Source organism: Bidens hawaiensis, unplaced genomic scaffold, assembly GCF_021521415.1.
Source record: "Bidens hawaiensis isolate Kalapana, Puna unplaced genomic scaffold, B.hawaiensis_p1.1 tig00000512_1, whole genome shotgun sequence".
NCBI lineage: Eukaryota > Viridiplantae > Streptophyta > Magnoliopsida > Asterales > Asteraceae > Bidens > Bidens hawaiensis.
The window spans coordinates 446,218-463,153 of NW_027491033.1; the positions used below are offsets into that span (position 1 = coordinate 446,218).

At 34.3% G+C, this 16,936-nt stretch overlaps 1 protein-coding gene and 1 pseudogene across 3 annotated transcripts; both read right to left on the reverse strand.

Annotated features, from left to right (window-relative positions):
- Positions 1 to 4,538: 4,538 nt before the first annotated feature.
- LOC143633172 (uncharacterized) lies at positions 4,539 to 7,546 on the reverse strand (annotated as a pseudogene). The gene is made up of 5 exons (XR_013153637.1): positions 7,346 to 7,546; positions 6,488 to 6,629; positions 6,129 to 6,354; positions 5,798 to 6,055; positions 4,539 to 5,143 (listed from the first exon to the last, which is right to left on the reverse strand). The product of XR_013153637.1 is annotated as an uncharacterized LOC143633172 (transcript).
- A 2,341-nt stretch (positions 7,547 to 9,887) lies between these two features.
- Positions 9,888 to 14,816, reverse strand: LOC143633182 (putative Rho GTPase-activating protein At5g61530). Of its 2 annotated transcripts, XM_077101534.1 has the most exons (10): positions 14,737 to 14,816; positions 13,621 to 13,840; positions 13,270 to 13,532; positions 12,761 to 12,823; positions 12,660 to 12,678; positions 12,438 to 12,536; positions 12,067 to 12,144; positions 11,727 to 11,971; positions 10,908 to 11,076; positions 9,888 to 10,141 (listed from the first exon to the last, which is right to left on the reverse strand). In XM_077101534.1, exons 2-10 carry the CDS (start codon positions 13,679 to 13,681, stop codon positions 9,996 to 9,998), a joined length of 1,143 nt encoding a protein of 380 aa, XP_076957649.1. In that variant the 5' UTR covers positions 13,682 to 13,840; positions 14,737 to 14,816; the 3' UTR covers positions 9,888 to 9,995. The 2 variants fall into 2 exon arrangements, with proteins under 2 accessions (XP_076957649.1, XP_076957656.1); XM_077101541.1 differs by lacking the exon at positions 14,737 to 14,816 and having other exon boundaries at positions 13,621 to 13,847.
- Between the last annotated feature and the right edge of the window lie 2,120 nt (positions 14,817 to 16,936).

Genomic DNA, 16,936 nt, shown 5'->3' on the forward strand with positions numbered 1-16,936 from the left:
ATAATATTAAAAAGGATAGATAATAGGTGATTGAATAGATATATTAGGATTTATTACAACAAAACATATATCTAATATAATCTAGAATTTAGGGTTTTGAATGACATAATAAAGAAATCCTTCAATCAATTTAATACTCAAACAACTTCCATATTAATTAACTAATTAATTAATAACATATTGCACACAGACACATTCATATCATCATTATTAATGCAGACATGAATTAATACATATAAAACCCTAAATAACCGCCGATTTTGGTCATACAAACCCTAGATTTACGGATTTAATTAGCTAATTAATATCTCCGTGAGCTTATACTCAGATCTATACAAGCATGAAAGCTACACTCAATACTGACCAAAATATACATCAAATGAATCCATTTCAACAGAAAATATTAACTCAAACTGACAAACTTATTACTACGATACTAGCTTGAAGAACATAATACACAGATACTACGACGGAAATGGAAATGACATCTACGAGTAATTAAAGTTTAATTAGTTACGTTCATATACCTTGAAACCCTAGGTATTTGATTTAAGTGTGTGCGATGGTTTGAGGTGATTCAGTGGAGAGTTAATGGAGTAATGAATGAGTATTAATGAATAATGGCCGCCATGAACGTGAAAATGAAGCTTTTATTATTAATGAAGATATATATATATATATATACATATATATATATATATATATATAGTACGTTCTATATATAGAGAGAGAGAATTTTAATGAGAGAATGTTGGTTGAAAATATTTGTTAGAGAGAGAAAATGTATACATACGTGCTGCACCTCACGTGTTAATATATTTGTGTAAGACCGGGTGTAGTGGCACGTTGTGCCTAGCGTTTTGGGTGAAAACGCAGTGAGTACACCGCGCCCCCTGCGTTATGTTGATTTTTTTTTGTGCGTTTTAGATACAACGCGGATATGGAGGCTTTATAACTCTGGAAACACCGCCCCCCCCCCCCCCCCAAGTTATGACAACACTTGTTTTTTGTACAAAACCATAACTCTGACTGGACGCCACGTGACGCATAACCCTGGATGTGAAGTTTTACGACTACACATGGTCTAATAATAAGAATAAGAAGAAGCACGGATGGTGAAATCAAATGGTTCCCTGATTTGTAGTATTCATGCTCCCTTTGTTTCTTACACACACACCTTTTTTATTTCTTATTATTTTAAGAGCAATATTGTAGAATGCATTTAGTGATACATTGAAAGAAAAAAAGAAGTGACACGTAAGAAGCAAGAAGCCCAACAATAACATGAAAAATTAACGAAGTTAAATTTGTGCATCTCTTCCACTCAAATGAGAATCTTTTACTCTGGATTTTCGTTCCGTTTGCGAGAATTTAAATACTTCGGCCGAGCTAAAATATAAAGGCCCGTAGGTCTTAACAAAAAAAATTTATTCGTTAGTGTATATGGATAAAAACTTTTATCGACCGATTTATTATAAGCAGAAACCATTCTGAGCATGTAATTATCTTATAAACCATTGTAAATAACCTTTTTTTAACAGCAAAAAACATATATATGTAATATGTATAAAAAAGTTTGTGCCCCCGAAACTTATGTGCCCCGATCGATGGTGCGACTCGCACGCCCTCCGAGCCTCCCTTGCATAAGACCATGTGTAATTGATTGAGTCCATATGGGGGCGTTATGTGTCATGTGACGCCAAGTCATCATAGGAGCTTTATAGATAAAATAGGTGTAGTGGATGAAGCTCTTTCAAATCATTACCCTATCATTATTTTATTATCGAACTAAAAAAAACAAACCCACCAATCACATTTCATCATTACCCCCACGCCTTCCCCCACCTGACGTTGTGTAGAAAGCCCAACCCCCCCTCCCCCCTCACCCACCCGAAAGCACCCAAAGCGCCCCAAGGTGATTTTTTTAGTGGAAAAGTGTCACACTACACATGGTCTAATAGTGAGGTTATTTAAAGTTAATTAGTGTCATTTTCTACTAATTCATTTACAATATATATGATTTTGTTTCTCCTTTTAGTTTTTTTAATAGTTTTTAAATAAGTTAAATGTTAACTAAAACTGAAAACAATACGGTCAAACATGTGAGAATTTTTTTTTATAATTTTATAATTGTCATGTTGGCAAAGATTTGTGTGTGAATTAAGTGTTGGGATTTGTATCTTATGCATTGTGTCATACTTTTTTGATGTTTTTCTTTGGGATGTGTTATTCATACACCTTTTATAGGGTGTATATAAAGATAATATGTATGTTAAAAGGGTGTGTGAATATCTAAAAAGGGTGTGTGAATAATGACTTTTCTTTTAGTCTTTTGATTTTGTTGGTTGTTTGTATTAGGATTTTTGTTAGCTTCCAATTAAGTTTTTTTTTTAAATAAATATTTTCGTTCAAAAAATATTGTGTCGTACTTTTTTATTTTGTGGGTGTATATATGTGGACTGTTGTACAATACGCGCGTGACTAAGACCATGTGTAGTGGCAACGTTGCCACCAACGTTTTGACCGAAAACGCGGGGGGTACACTGCCCCCCTGCGTTATAGGATATGTTATTTTGGCTGCGTTGTATACAAAACGCAAGAAATGGCACACAAATCCAAAAAAATAGCTGTTGGGGCCATTTGGAGCTGTTGGATTATATTAAAATTGATAATGACTGGGCACCACGTGGCGCATAACCCCTGGTAGTGGAGAGTTATGACTACAGCCTGTTTTTGTACAAAACCATAACTCTGACTGGACGCCACGTGGCGCATAAACCCCCTGGTAGTGGAGCTTTACGACTACACATGGTCTAAGGTTGTGGTACTTATGTTGTTCAATAAACTTTTATTAAATATTCATGCATGAATAAAATTATAAAAACACACTCAAAGTTTTCAAAAAGAACAATTAATTAACCAAAAAATGTGTAGTAAAAAAGTATCATGAAAATTAGTTGATAACTAAAGTGATTACACGTACTATATATACCAAAAACTAACAATATTTACATTAATCATGCATAATTAACAAATATAATATTGTGTATGATAAAAGTAAATCATCAAAACGATACACATATTAACGAAAAACTGAATAATGCCACAAGATATAATTAAAATGGTGCAAATATAAATGAGATATACAAATGATTTATGTATAAAAAGATAACTTTTATTAAAAAAAATTGGTTTATAATAATGAATTTTTGTAAGGGTTTTTTTATTTGATTTTTACAAAAAGAAATGATAAAAATAATTCTTTACAGAAATAAATGATTTATATATATATATATATATGTATATACACTCTGTTACAAAAAGTTATATAAAAGTGTTAAAAAAATAAATTATTTTTCATTAAACTAGAAATAGGGTCGTGTTCAATAAGTTTACATAAGTCAGCATCTTATCCTTTAATTGGAGCAAAATGTTTCAATATCACAATTGAAAATTTGGTATTTTCATTACCCTTTTTTCTCTTTGTAAATTTGCCCAATAACTAAAAAGGATTATTGTATTTTTCTTGTTTTTTTTACTTTCTAGCAAGAAGACAAAAGTAATTACTATCCATTTTCACCGATCAAATATCAATTAATATCCTATCAACGCTTTTACTAAAGAATAATAACTTTTAGGAATAAAAAAAGTTGCAAAATCTACATTGATTTTTGTATTGTTATGATTTGTTAAAACGTGTGAATGATTAAAAGGTAGTATCTAAATCATTCAGCATCTCTTTATTTCTAAAATTTGATCATTAAGATACTCTCTGAAGTATTAAGAGATTCATTTTTAGCGAATCAAACATACTCCACCGCTGACAAATTCAGATGTAACCTTTTAATGAAATCATTAATAGACAACCTCTATACCAGTAAGCGCTAAATCAGAAGAGGTCAATTAAGAGACTCTGAGCTAGTAAGTGTTGAGTATGCCGATGTGATGGTGATTAGTGATGGTTGGTTGAGGTTGTGACGTGTAGTGGCAAACTAAAGTTATGAACACATTTGAAGAAATGGGTAAAACTAAGGGTCATGAATGGTTTCATTTTTGGGTGTCCGGTAAATGGTGACTAGTGGTGGGGTCAATAAGTTGGTAATTATGTGATTCAAAACTAACATCTACATTAATCAAAATTACAAATATTGTATGGTATATGAAACGCAAATAACCGTAATTAATAAATAATGCCACACAACAATGGTAAACGAAATGTAGATCTAAGAATATCATTTTGCCTTTAAAAAAAATAGAAAGTAATATTATTCTTTAACTTAAAAATAACTTCTATATAAAATTAATTTATATCGGAAAAAAAAACTTTTTTTTTAAGAAAGGGTGATTTTTAGAAAGGGTGATTTTCATAAAAAAAATAAATAAATATAGAAATGTTTTTATAAAAAGTTGATTTTTTAAAATAAAATTACACTTGTAAAAGTAGAAAAGTGTTGATAGTCAGCATTGTAGGTCTAGGCGTCAAGGCTTTAATTATTGGTCACAAGCTTATGCTAGAACTGTTTATTAATTGAGCTAATTAAGTCCGGCATGTAAAGCTAACGCTTGGACTCGCTTATTAAATGAGCCTTGGCTTGCTTAAGCTCGTCTTGATACAAGTTTTTAGCTAGCTGTTCTCGAATATTTCACGAGCAACTCAGCACACACAACCAACCTACCACACCTGGTTGCACATTTTTTAGATGCCCATAAACAAAAGTCATCAAATCAAAAAGATGGTCTAGATCAAATTACAATTCACCAACAGTGCTTTTAGGACAAGAATAGCTAAAAACAAACACTCCCATAACACATTATGAACTCACTCACAGGTCAATCCCATCGGGTATCAACACAACCGACCCTGTGGTCTTTCGGTTCTCAAGGTCCGAATGGGCTTGAGCCGCCTGAGACAAAGGGTATTTATGGTTGACCCGAACTCGTAAAACCCCACTTGAAATGTTGGCAAATACTTCACCAGCGGCTTCTAGAAGCTCGTCTCGCGTGGTAGTGTATTGCATGAGAGAAGGTCGGGTCAAGAACAGCGACTTTGATGCAAGTGCAGATAATGGCACGGGTCTGGTGAACCGGATGACTGCCCAAAGCTCACCATGTATCCTCGGGTTTTTAAGCACGCTAATGACCCCTGAAAACAACAATCGAAAAGCATATTCCATGAACCAAAAGTAGGCATGAAAACGAATTGAATGTTCAGTGAACCGTTTGGTAGAAAGTTTGTTTACTTGTTTAGAATGCACATGAACAATAAGTTTTGTTCATTTAGTTAAACGAACGAACAAGACATGTATTGTTCATTCATTTATGTTTGTGAACATTCCTACATTTAAGTTTGCTTGTTTATGCTCGTTGGTTTAAGTTCGTTCGTTAATAAATTCATTTAATATTTTAGGCCAGTTATATTTTACTCTAGTTTTAATAACTTTTAGCTCAGTTATACTCGTTCCTCTATGCTCAGCCATGGTCATTCGTTTACATTCGTGAATCGTTCATTTTCCTATTAACAAAACGTTTTCTTAACGAATGAACACGAACAAGAAAACCCCGTTCGTTTAATTGTTCATGTTCGAACTTCGAATGCTTGTTCGGCTAAAGTTAAACAAACGAACCGCTCAGTTCATTTACAAGCTTAAGAAAAGGTGTTTCGGGTAGTCGGGCGGGCAAAGTAACCGCGCATACTAAGTTCGGTTCAAAATGGGCTGTTTCAGAAAATGATTGTTTTGGTTCGGGTCAAAACGAACCATTTAAACGAGTATTCAGTCTTATCAAAAGCTCAATATACCTCAAAGTTGTCTTTCCCAACAGAGTCATAGACTACTTCAACCCCGTGGCCTGATGTGATGTCAGCAACGCGTTCAACAAAATTTTCTTGTTTGGTAACAATGACATGGTGGCACCCGTCTTCCTTGGCTTGTACAGCCTTTTCATTGGTTGAAACGGTTCCAATAACAACGGCTCCAAGTGCATTGGCCCATTGACACAATAGTGATCCAACTCCACCCGCTGCTGCATGCACAAGAATTGTATGTCCTTGTTCTACCTGTCCAAATATTATATTATTTCAACAATAATCTAATGTTTAAACAAGTATATGAAGTGAAGGGAAATTTGACCTTAAACGTGCGGCGGAGTAAGAATTGAGCAGTCATTCCCTTGAGCATAACAGAAGCTGCCAGAACGGGGTCCACAGAAGACGGAACGGGTACAACTTTTTCTGCAGGAAGTACCTGCTCTTCAGCATATGCTCCCATTGGCAGCCCGGCATACGCCACCAAATCTCCAACTTGTCGCCCAGTTAGCCCCCACCGACAGCTGTCACCACTCCCACCGCCTCCATACCTTCACATAAAAAATATATAAATCTTTATACATGTATTAGAACTTGATATTATTATATGATAACCAATAACATAATATTAATATGTAAACCTGGTGTGAATGATGATGAGTACGATGATGATGATGATGAAACCTGGTGTGAATGGAAGTGTAGCTGCCTTGTAAACACCTTTGCGGAAATAAATATCAATAAAGTTCAACCCAATGGCCTTGTTCTTAACCCTGATCTCTCCATCTTTCGGTTCCCCTATTTCAATATCCTCCCATTTCAAGACCTGTAAACATTTGATTTATGTTTCAACCACATAACTTGTTCTAGAACCAGGGCTGTCATGTTTACCCAAAACACGATATCAGAACCGAATCCGAAGCCACCCAAACCGGTGTTAAATAATACCTGAAAAACCCAAACCCAACCAAACCGAACCTTAAATGGGTCAGTTATCCGGCCACCTTTTCCCAGCAAAAAAAGCCAAACGACCCGGCCCAAAAAACTTGAAACTCGGGAAAAAGCAAACATTTTTTTATTATATAACCCCGTTTTGGTTTGGAGTCTTTGGTATTCGGAATGTTAAGTTATTATAGTTTGCTTTTGGGACTTTTGAACATTATCATATCATTTTGTCGGATGATGTTTGAATTTTGATGATATTTTTTTAGTAGCATGATGAACTCTGAATTTTTAATTTTTTATTATTTTTTGTTCAGTTTACGTCTAAACCCGGAAACCCGAAGAACACACTTATCTAGAACTGAATAATTGGCCAGAATAGAAGCTAAATTATACCAAATTCTAATTATCATATATTTACATAACCACAGGTAAATTACAAATCAAATTATTCAATTAAACAGTTACAACTCCACTTGATCAACACAAATCAAACGATAAATTAAAACAATTGTATCAAATTGATGTTACAACAAAAGGTTAATTGTGTATGACGAGATAAAATAATCAGTAAAGGTTGAGTAAGATAAGAAATGGAACCTCAGGACCACCAATTTCATGAACCCTAATAGCTTTAACCATGGCTGATGATGTACAAGTAGAAATCGCACGAACTGTTGCGAATTTTGATATAATTGACTTGGGTTTATTGAAATTGAGGTGTCGATTGGAGGATTTACAGGGGTTTAGTAATAATAAGTGGGGTTGGTGTAACGTTGATTGAATACGAATAAATCCCATTTGGTTAGCATCAAACTAACTAACTACAACTTAAACCTGTCACTGGTGTTAATTTTAACCGTTAAACTTATTAGTGTCTCGACTCCGTGTGGCGGGCGCCCGGGTCGGTCAATCCATCTCGTTTATAATTAGGTGAACAAACACGGATCCACTCTTCCGGTATGGGTCCTAGATCCAATGAGTCCACAGGGTACAATACGATAACTATTACACGATATGAGTAAGACTTCCCAAAGTCCAGTGACTAGAACCTGCAAAACAAACACCGTGAGTCTCGTTACAGGAAGGACAAGAGGGGGATCTTCCTGTAACCACCCTCCGGCGTGAGAATCAGTAATGTTCGTAATGGAGAAAGTACTGAAGTAAATAGACTAAGTGTAGTCAGAATGTAGGTGAGTGAATGAATACCTCATGCCGTTTGACCAGGTATTTATAGCCGAAGGGTGAAGGAATATGATTGGGGTAGCTGTCCTCTTCTAGAAGATCTTTGGTAACTGCCTGGACGCGTGTCCTCTCTTGATAGGTTGAGCTATACGTTCCATGTGCATGGGCATAACAACCTGGACACACGTCACTCTATGATAGGACAGATAATACCCTGTCCATGTGCACGGTTATAACAACCTGGACATGTGTCCTTTGCTTATTGGTTAGTATGTCACGTATTCCCCAAGTAAAGGTCATGAACCTTCTTCTAGAGGGTACTTGAGAGGTGACAGCTGTCCGCTGTCATTGTCTTCCGGATGTTTTAGGCGGACAGATGTCCTGTCCTGCGGATGACTTTTGAGGATGCCAGGATGCTTCCGCGTGTGTGTTATGTGGACGTTCTTCCTCATCTATGGTATGCGGGTGATCCATGTGTCCCGCGGGTGGCCTGCAAGAGGACTCTTTATGACCCGCGAGTGGTACTTAAGGGTATTTGGGTCTTTTTGGTACCCTACATCTACATTAGGGTTTACTGGTTTTCTTCTGTCTTGGACTCAAAACAATAAAGTTGAAAGGTGAACATATTGTGTCCCACAGTCGTAAAACTAGTATTATAAAAAATGATTAAACTAAGAATGATACCTCCCGTAAACTTATGTTTATCGTTGTAAAGAATATTGAGTATTTATCGATATCTTCAATCAATATATGAGCATGTAGGTTGAGGTGTCAGAACACGCTATGGTAGGTATAACTCTTTACGGGACATGTATTCAAATTTTCAAGTAGAGAATTTTAAACATGTGTAATTGTTTACTAAGATCGATTGATTAATTGCAAATTTGTTTTGAAACAAAAGATTCTATTCTATTGTATTATCAACAATCTTTGTTTCAATTCATGTAATTAGTGTTTTACTTTGAGTGAAGTCCTATCAAAGTCGGTTCAAAGATGTGCTTGGGACCATCTTCTAAAACATAAGCTTAGAAGGTAGACTTTGCTTTGTCTTTCCAAAATTAGGCCATTTTAGGGTCACCTAAGCATAGTAAAACGGTTGGAGCGGACCTAGTAACGGTCAAAGCGCGGTTAACATCATCACAAAAAGAAATTCAAATTTATCATAAATTTGTGAACTAGAGTCATTAACACAGGTTATATATTCTTAGTCTATCAACAACATAAAAAGCGAAAATTCGGACTTAACATTGTCATAATTCTACATGAAAGCACCTTGTTAATAACTATATAACGATTTACAAAGTAGATTAAATGCCTCATCTTACTAACTACTTATTTAGAAAAATAGTCAAACGATGCATTGATACCATTAGAAAAGAGCCTATTTTCATATGAAAAATTTCTACTAATTTCCTACACATGCATTTTCAACAAGTTTCCAACGAACTAATAAATTTACCTCACATCACACATTTGCAAATTTTATAATTTTATTAATACGATTACTACGCACCATTTAAGACCTGATATGACACAACAACGTACAAAATGGTCCATTAAGTGCTAGCAAGAGTGCAGGACCCAATATGTTCTATTTAAGACATGTCTGACATGTTATTGCCCGTTATAATATAACATGACTCACCAGTATAACCTTATAGCCTTTTAAGAACTAATACGATAACTTAAGGTCAAAATTTAGTGCTATCAACGTCCGATACCCTATGGTTCATTTAAGCCATGCATCACATGCTATTGCCTATTATTATATAATGCGACTTGCAACTTTATATAACCCTAGAACTAATGTTTATATATGTTTGAAAAATATATATAAAAAATATTGGGGGGCCATTGTGCACTTAAAGCCATAATATACACACCATTAAATCAATCCTTTGCATACCATTTCTAACAAACCTAAACATACAGAATTTACAGCATATCAAACCAAATGAAGTATCAAAAAATCATCAAACTGTATGGTAAGTTGATTGTTTGAGATTTATTTGTCAGAAAGTTGAATCAAATTAGAAGAAAAATGACGAAAGACATGAGCGGCTGGTCACCTCCAAACGGTCTCATTTGCATCCGTGAAAATGGCATTGTGATGTTCAATTAAGCACCGTAAAACTTCTATGCCACTCAAGTCTATCGTCACACCATCATCCAAGGGTATTGCAGAAGACACATCCATATCTTCAATCTCATCTGAAATCAACATTTCAACGAAATTTCATCAAATACATGTATACAGTGAGAGAGAAAGCCGTTCAATACATAACCAACGTATTCTACTAATTAAAATATTTATTTATTCATCAAGACATGCTCGAAACTATTACAGGCCAAATATCATGTAACTCAGATCCTAACCCATACTTCTTTTGGCTCATAATATATGTGATAATAGATTTCTTTTTGGAACTTCAGTCTCTAGAATATTTATGTTTATATAATGTTAATGTACTTTATATAATATACAAAACAGAGTAAATAAGGTTAATTTTGAATACTTTAAAAGGACGTGGAAAGCCCCGTACGGTTTTGTAGGAAACCAAGCAGGTCAGGTTCAAAAAAGGACAATTTTTGTATGATTTAAAACAGACAGGGTTGACCACTAGCCACGTTTGACCTGTTTTCAAAATATACACGTTTCCGAATAAATACAATCCGAATTGACCAAATTAAATATTATAAGTTAATCATAATTAGTTCATATGTGAAAGTTGAAGGGCTAAACCGTAAGAAGTTTGAAACATAGGTTTAGTTCATCAGTTTTGTTTATTGGTGAAATGGTTTGTGTGCAAGTGTATTCAATAAATGAAAAGAGTTGTGGTCTGAGTTTTGATCACAAAATCCGTTTGTTCCTGTGGGTGCGTTATCAAATCCAGGCAACCATTAAAAGGACCGATTCGAACAATCAACACTACCAAATCAACCATAGGCAAAAGAATATATGAATTTGAAGACAAACCTGCAAGCATATCAAATTTGCTATAGGTTTGTACTGGATCAGCGGCAGCATTTGTGTTGGACTGGGTTGCTGATGGCTGGTTCCAATACTGTTTATAAGTTTCTGGTACCTGTCCTTTCTGCCACATAATTATAGGAGCCATCTCCATCGCAAGGCTTCCAGCATCCATCTACACCACAAAAGGACATCTATCTCATTAGATTATGTTGTAATAGCAACAACATCTTAAAAACATCTTATAGGAAAACAGACGGAGTTGAAAACAATACACGATACATCTAATACTAATAACGTATAATATATACATTAGCCGTTAGAGGTGGCAAAATAGTCAAGCATTGGGTAGAATAAAATGGTTTTAGGTTTACAAATAATCATTTTGGTATGAGTTGAAATGGTCAAATTCAAGTTGGGTTGACCACTTTTTAAAAGTTCATAAATAAGATAACTATTGTGTTAACTATGATCACAAAAACAACATTGTTACAACTTATAAGATAATATGCATTAGGTATAGACTTTGGGAGACTATCATGATATCCATTCACCGTCTAGCTAATGTTTAATTGATCCGTTTGAGATAAAACACAACCTAGATTCACTCATTCATAAGTAATTTGGGTCAAAACTACCACATCAAGCACCAATAGTTAAGTGAATCCAATCTCACCGAAGTCCCTACCAACACTAAACCTAAATATTTCCTTATTTTGGCTAGCAAAAGATATAATTCAGATTTCAGAATGCATATACATATATAGAAACACACACACACATGTGTGTGTGTGCGGAGAGAGAGAGAGAGGATTGAAAGAATGCCTTGTTGAGAAGCGATTTCTGGCTAACACGGAGCAATAATGCAGTAACGAGTTCCAATGTCATGTAGTTGACGGCAGGAAGTTTCTTCAAAATGTTTCTCATTACTGGTATGCTTGATCGTGCACCTCGGATTTCATTGTGTAGTTCAAAAGTGATCAACGGCTGAGGAAGGCTGGCCAGGTAACACTTGACAAGAGCTGCAACATCGATCGGGTTCACCCCTTCAGGTAGTGGTGCATTCAAGTCTGTAACACAAATCAAAACAGTAAACAAAACAGTTAATCACAGCAAATGAAATAAATATTAAAGAACTTAAAACAAACTGGACCAGAATTACTACCTTGGTTGTATAAAGACACAAGTTGCTGGATTGCCCTCTTGTTTCCTTCAGACTTGAATAAATCGGGCGAGTTCAGTCCTGAAATAAACTCATCAGCAGAAGACGTTGCAAGAACAGAAACAAGAACAGAAACAGATTCTCTTTATCATACAGCTATATTATTATATAGTAATAATAATAAGAACAACAACAATCTAAACCTGTTTTAAATAGAGAAATTTAGAATGTTTTGTCACTCTGTGCATATGAGTAAATTTTGGACGACTTACAACGTTTCCTTTTTAGTAGATATTTATTTTAACTTTCGAGCTGCTAAATATATAACATAAATTAAATAGGCCAATTTATATATAAATGAGATGTAATCATACCCGATAATACGAGATAATCTGCACATTTGACCAACAGTAAAGGAATAGTTTTGCTCGATTCTTGGCGCTGAACTGTAATCTCTATCGGCACACCAAACACTGAATAAAACAATAGGACATCTCAGCTACAAACCCAAAATAAAGTTGAATGACACATCACATCTTTTTTTTTTCTTTTTTTGTTTCTTGTACCAAATAAGAATACGCCATAAGGGAACTTACCATCAGTGCTAGCAACACCCTACCAAATTAAAGAAAAAGTCAAGTTAATATATCTTTAACCAATAGAGTAAACAAAACATGATGTCATGGAAAGCAAATACCTTCTGCCACCGCTCAATGTCAGTCAATATAGTTTTGCTTTTCTGTGCAGTCTTCTTGGCCACCTAAACAGAAGTTATTATATCACAGATGTACATGATCAGGTTAATCAATACAAAAATAAAGCACTCGCATACAAAAAAGATTCACACATTTAAGACAAACAGAAAAGTACTTAGACCAAATTAATGAATACAATAGTATGCGCATAATTACAACCCTTTACTGTAATCCTACCTCTCTATGTGGGGTGGTAAAATATGAATAAATGAAATCATACAAAACCTCAGTTCCAATGCAATTGACTTTATTTGAGAGTATATCTTAATCATTACTTGATATTATGTTACTGGCACTTCATTTCAAGAACCATAAAACAAATTATACATATATTTGTTTATTTAAAGGTATTATAGACGCATATATTTAAAAAAATCACACATTTATAAAATTGTAGATGACCAAATGGTGTGACCATACAATCCAGTTAAAAAGTTAGACTAGTATTTACCTCTTCGACTTTAGTTTTCCCTACAACAACCTTCTCTTTAGTCTCTGAAACACCCCTCCGAAGAAAATAACTTGTAGTAGCAGCAGCAGAGACAAGACGTTCCTGCATTGCTTGTCTTGTAGACGGTTGCTGAAACAATGACCACCGGCTTTTGACCACCGACCCAACCCGTTCTGCTACTCCAGAAACATTGCCTTTTGCATCTTTAGCAACCTCACCCACGAATGATCCTGCGGACTGCCCAGCTTCTTTTAGCTTTGTCCCTGCATCGTTCAATAATGTTATAATTAAAAAACCAAAATTGCAAAGTCAAATAGATCATAAGTTTTGTGGCATTGATAAATTAGTTACCTGAAGAGGAAAAGAAACCACTGGCTTTCTCCTGCCACTGAGGTGAAACGGCTGAAGGCATTAAGCTGGTTTCAGACACTGATGACGAAACTCACAATGAATGAATAAGATATTTTTAAGTAATTGGCAAGAATAGTCCTTCTAGGTCTCAATGAGATGAGTTGTCACGTGGAGTAAGCCAACAACAAAGAACCTGCTTGGAATCACACAAACAGCCTTTCTACAAAATGCAAAACAAACGATTCGTGTAAGTCTCCAACCCAACTTTGCAGATCCAATGAGACAAATGAACAAAAAAGGCGACATCCTTTTTAGTTCTAAATTCAAAACATATAAATAAATGCTAGTTTGATCATACAGCGTATTCTAGTAGAGAACTTCCATTCAACATTCAAATATCTAATCAGTATTTCACTTATGACAAATGGAGAATCAAAATTTATGACAAGGTAACTCTCGCTTTCTACCTTGCGTAACAACTTACAAGAGCATCTATGAAAGATACTTTGTATAATATTTGCAACCAGTTTGATCCTACGTGTATCATATTATCATGAGGACATTGTACAATTAATGCATCATACATTTTCTCAATAAAGCTGCCGCTAATTCAACCCTTAGCTAAAGTCTTCCCTAATTCCACCAAACACTTCAATCCAAAATTATTGATCTAACCACATGTGATTCCGATAGTTAATCGCAATCGCTTCAATCGTAATCAAAATGCAAGCAAGACCTTCTAACACTAGATTAATCAACTAAAATTCTTCATAATCTATTTACTTTCATATTTCCAGACAAAATTTATAAATCCAGTCTACTTCATCCAAAAATTATAAAACACAAATTCAGGAACACACACACACATATATATGTATATATTCATTATAACAGCATCAAACAAACATAATAACATCAAGTAATCAATTATCACCAGAATACTTCTATGCATAACGAAAAAACTTAAATCAAACGATCATTATATAATAAACGTAGCAACAAACACATCATATCGACATCAAAAGCATAATATCAAGCAGTAAAGGTTCAACCGATTCAAATTATTACGAAACCCTAGCTAACGCGTAAAACAGAATAAACGATTTGACGTTATACCTTTGGAATTACGGTTAAGTGAAAGACGGATTTATGGCAGTGAATCTCGAACAACAGCTAACAATCAAAAACAGACTTGTTGTATGCATGTAGAGAGAGGCAAATGACTTTTGTGGGCGAAGAAAGTGACAGTAAGCAGACCATTCACATGTCACCTGATTCAACGGCTGGATTTAAAATCTTTACTTATTTCTGGATTTTTCTAACGGGTAGATAGATATATAATTATTATTTTTTAGATTATACTGTAAGTGTATACTATTATTGTAGTAAGTTTAATTGATATAAGTTAACATAACACCGTTAGCCAGTTCAACTCCTGTTTATGAGATAAGATCAAAAATCCTAAAATAGCATAATATTAATGTCGTTCTAGAAGAAGATATTTATATTTTAAGATATATATAAAGATTGATAAATTTGATTTTAAGGTCGGATTTGTAACTTGTATCAGGTTTTGCGTATTTCTTAGCTTGCTGATTGTTTGTCTTGTATATTTTGTTGGTGGTTAAAAAGGCATTTAGTGGTTTGTTGCCAGGTTAAGATCAAGTTCTAACTCGTTTAATTAAAGAAAACTTTGGTTTAGATTTCATATATTTGTTTTGAACTCATTTTTTAAACTTGAGCTCGGCTTGCTAATAATTTCAACCGCTCATATTTATTTATTAAATATTAGATTTTTGTTATGTATGACAAAATATTTATATAAGTTGTTATTATCGTAATTAAATTTTATGTATACTAGTATTTATCATGTAATTATATATTTGTAATGCTTTATCATGTAATTATATATTTGTAATGCTTTATAAAATTATTATATGTATTAATCAATAATCTGTTGGTTAAGCATGCACATCTAATTAATCTTGGTATGTGAATCTTGAGCTTAAGCTCATTTTCAAAATGGGTTTAGTTTCAGCTCTACCTCGTTTACATTTAACTATATTTGAGATTTTAGTGTGCTAGTATTGAAAAAGTCACCTACGGCTCGACTCATTTGCACACCTATTGGTATCTTGATCCATCATCCAAAGTTGTTCATCATTGGCACTTCATCAGTTCATCCTTTCAGCACTCATTTTGCACCTTCTTTGTTCGTGATCGACATTCGGCATTGAGGGGTTGTTCATCATCGACATTTTTGGCATTCTAAAGGTGTTTATCTAGGGTTATTCATCATCGACATTTGATGTCTTTGTTGTTTGTGAATAATTTTGAACTTCTTTTTATTTTCTTTTCTAAATTAGTTTATTCGAATAGAAATAATTCGATTCAAATAAGCTTATTCGAAAGTGTGAATTTATTTGAATTTAAATAACCCAACTAACCCGAAGTTAATTCGAATGAACACCCCTAGTAAAAGTGATCTACTGTGGTTGGTGTGCTTACAAATTAGGAGCTCAAGTTACGTGATCCAAGTTGAAGTGTCACAATCAGCATAACCTTTATTTAAATGAGGTGCTTCGTTGTTCAAAAGCTACTTACAAGCTTACAAGCCTTCGTAGCAAATAACTACCAAGCATATAACGTGTTTGAAAGTTAGATTCTTTCATTGTAAGCACTATCCACTCTCATGGCTGTTTACTTTTAAGTAAAGTTAGGTTTTCAAACCCGCATTGAGATTTCTGGTTTATAATATAAAGCGTTATTTCCGACGGGTTGAAAACAACTCTTTTATATGGTTAAAAACTCATATGCATATTCAATCCGGTCGTTAACAATTAGAACACATGGACAATACAACTATACAAGCCATAATAGGATAAAACTATGAATGTTTATTGAATTTATATGAGGATAAAATTATGAATGTTTATTGAATTTGGTTATAAGACTAGAGATAATTGGTATAAAAGTTGCACTTTGAGCTTATATTATTCCAAAATGTGTTGTTACGGACAGCCAAACCGTCCCACGCCAAACCGTCCCAGACCCATCACGTGAGAGGTAAATCAACCTCACTGAGCGGCAAGACGACTAGCGCTTAGGATCAATTTCGAACCCACAGGTTTTTGTACCAAGTACTTTGACCTTATATAGTCAATGTAACATAGGATCAACCAAGTGAAAGTCTGAAATGTGTCATACTGTCATTAAATTGTAATAGTTGTCATTTGAAACGAGCACTAAGAATATTATATATCTTTTCTAAAAAATTATAAATAATTTATAAGATCATTAGCATCTCGAATAGTCG

Bases quoted from the DNA above. Each gene is read 5' to 3' on its own strand.
- LOC143633182 (XM_077101534.1), bottom strand. From the start codon at position 13,681: ATGCCTTCAGCCGTTTCACCTCAGTGGCAGGAGAAAGCCAGTGGTTTC. The intron at 12,824-13,269 runs GTAAATACTAGT...ACTTCTGTTTAG, and splicing joins GGAAAACTAAAGTCGAAGAG to GTGGCCAAGAAGACTGCACA. The intron at 11,077-11,726 runs GCATTCTTTCAA...TTTGTGGTGTAG, and splicing joins AGAAATCGCTTCTCAACAAG to ATGGATGCTGGAAGCCTTGC.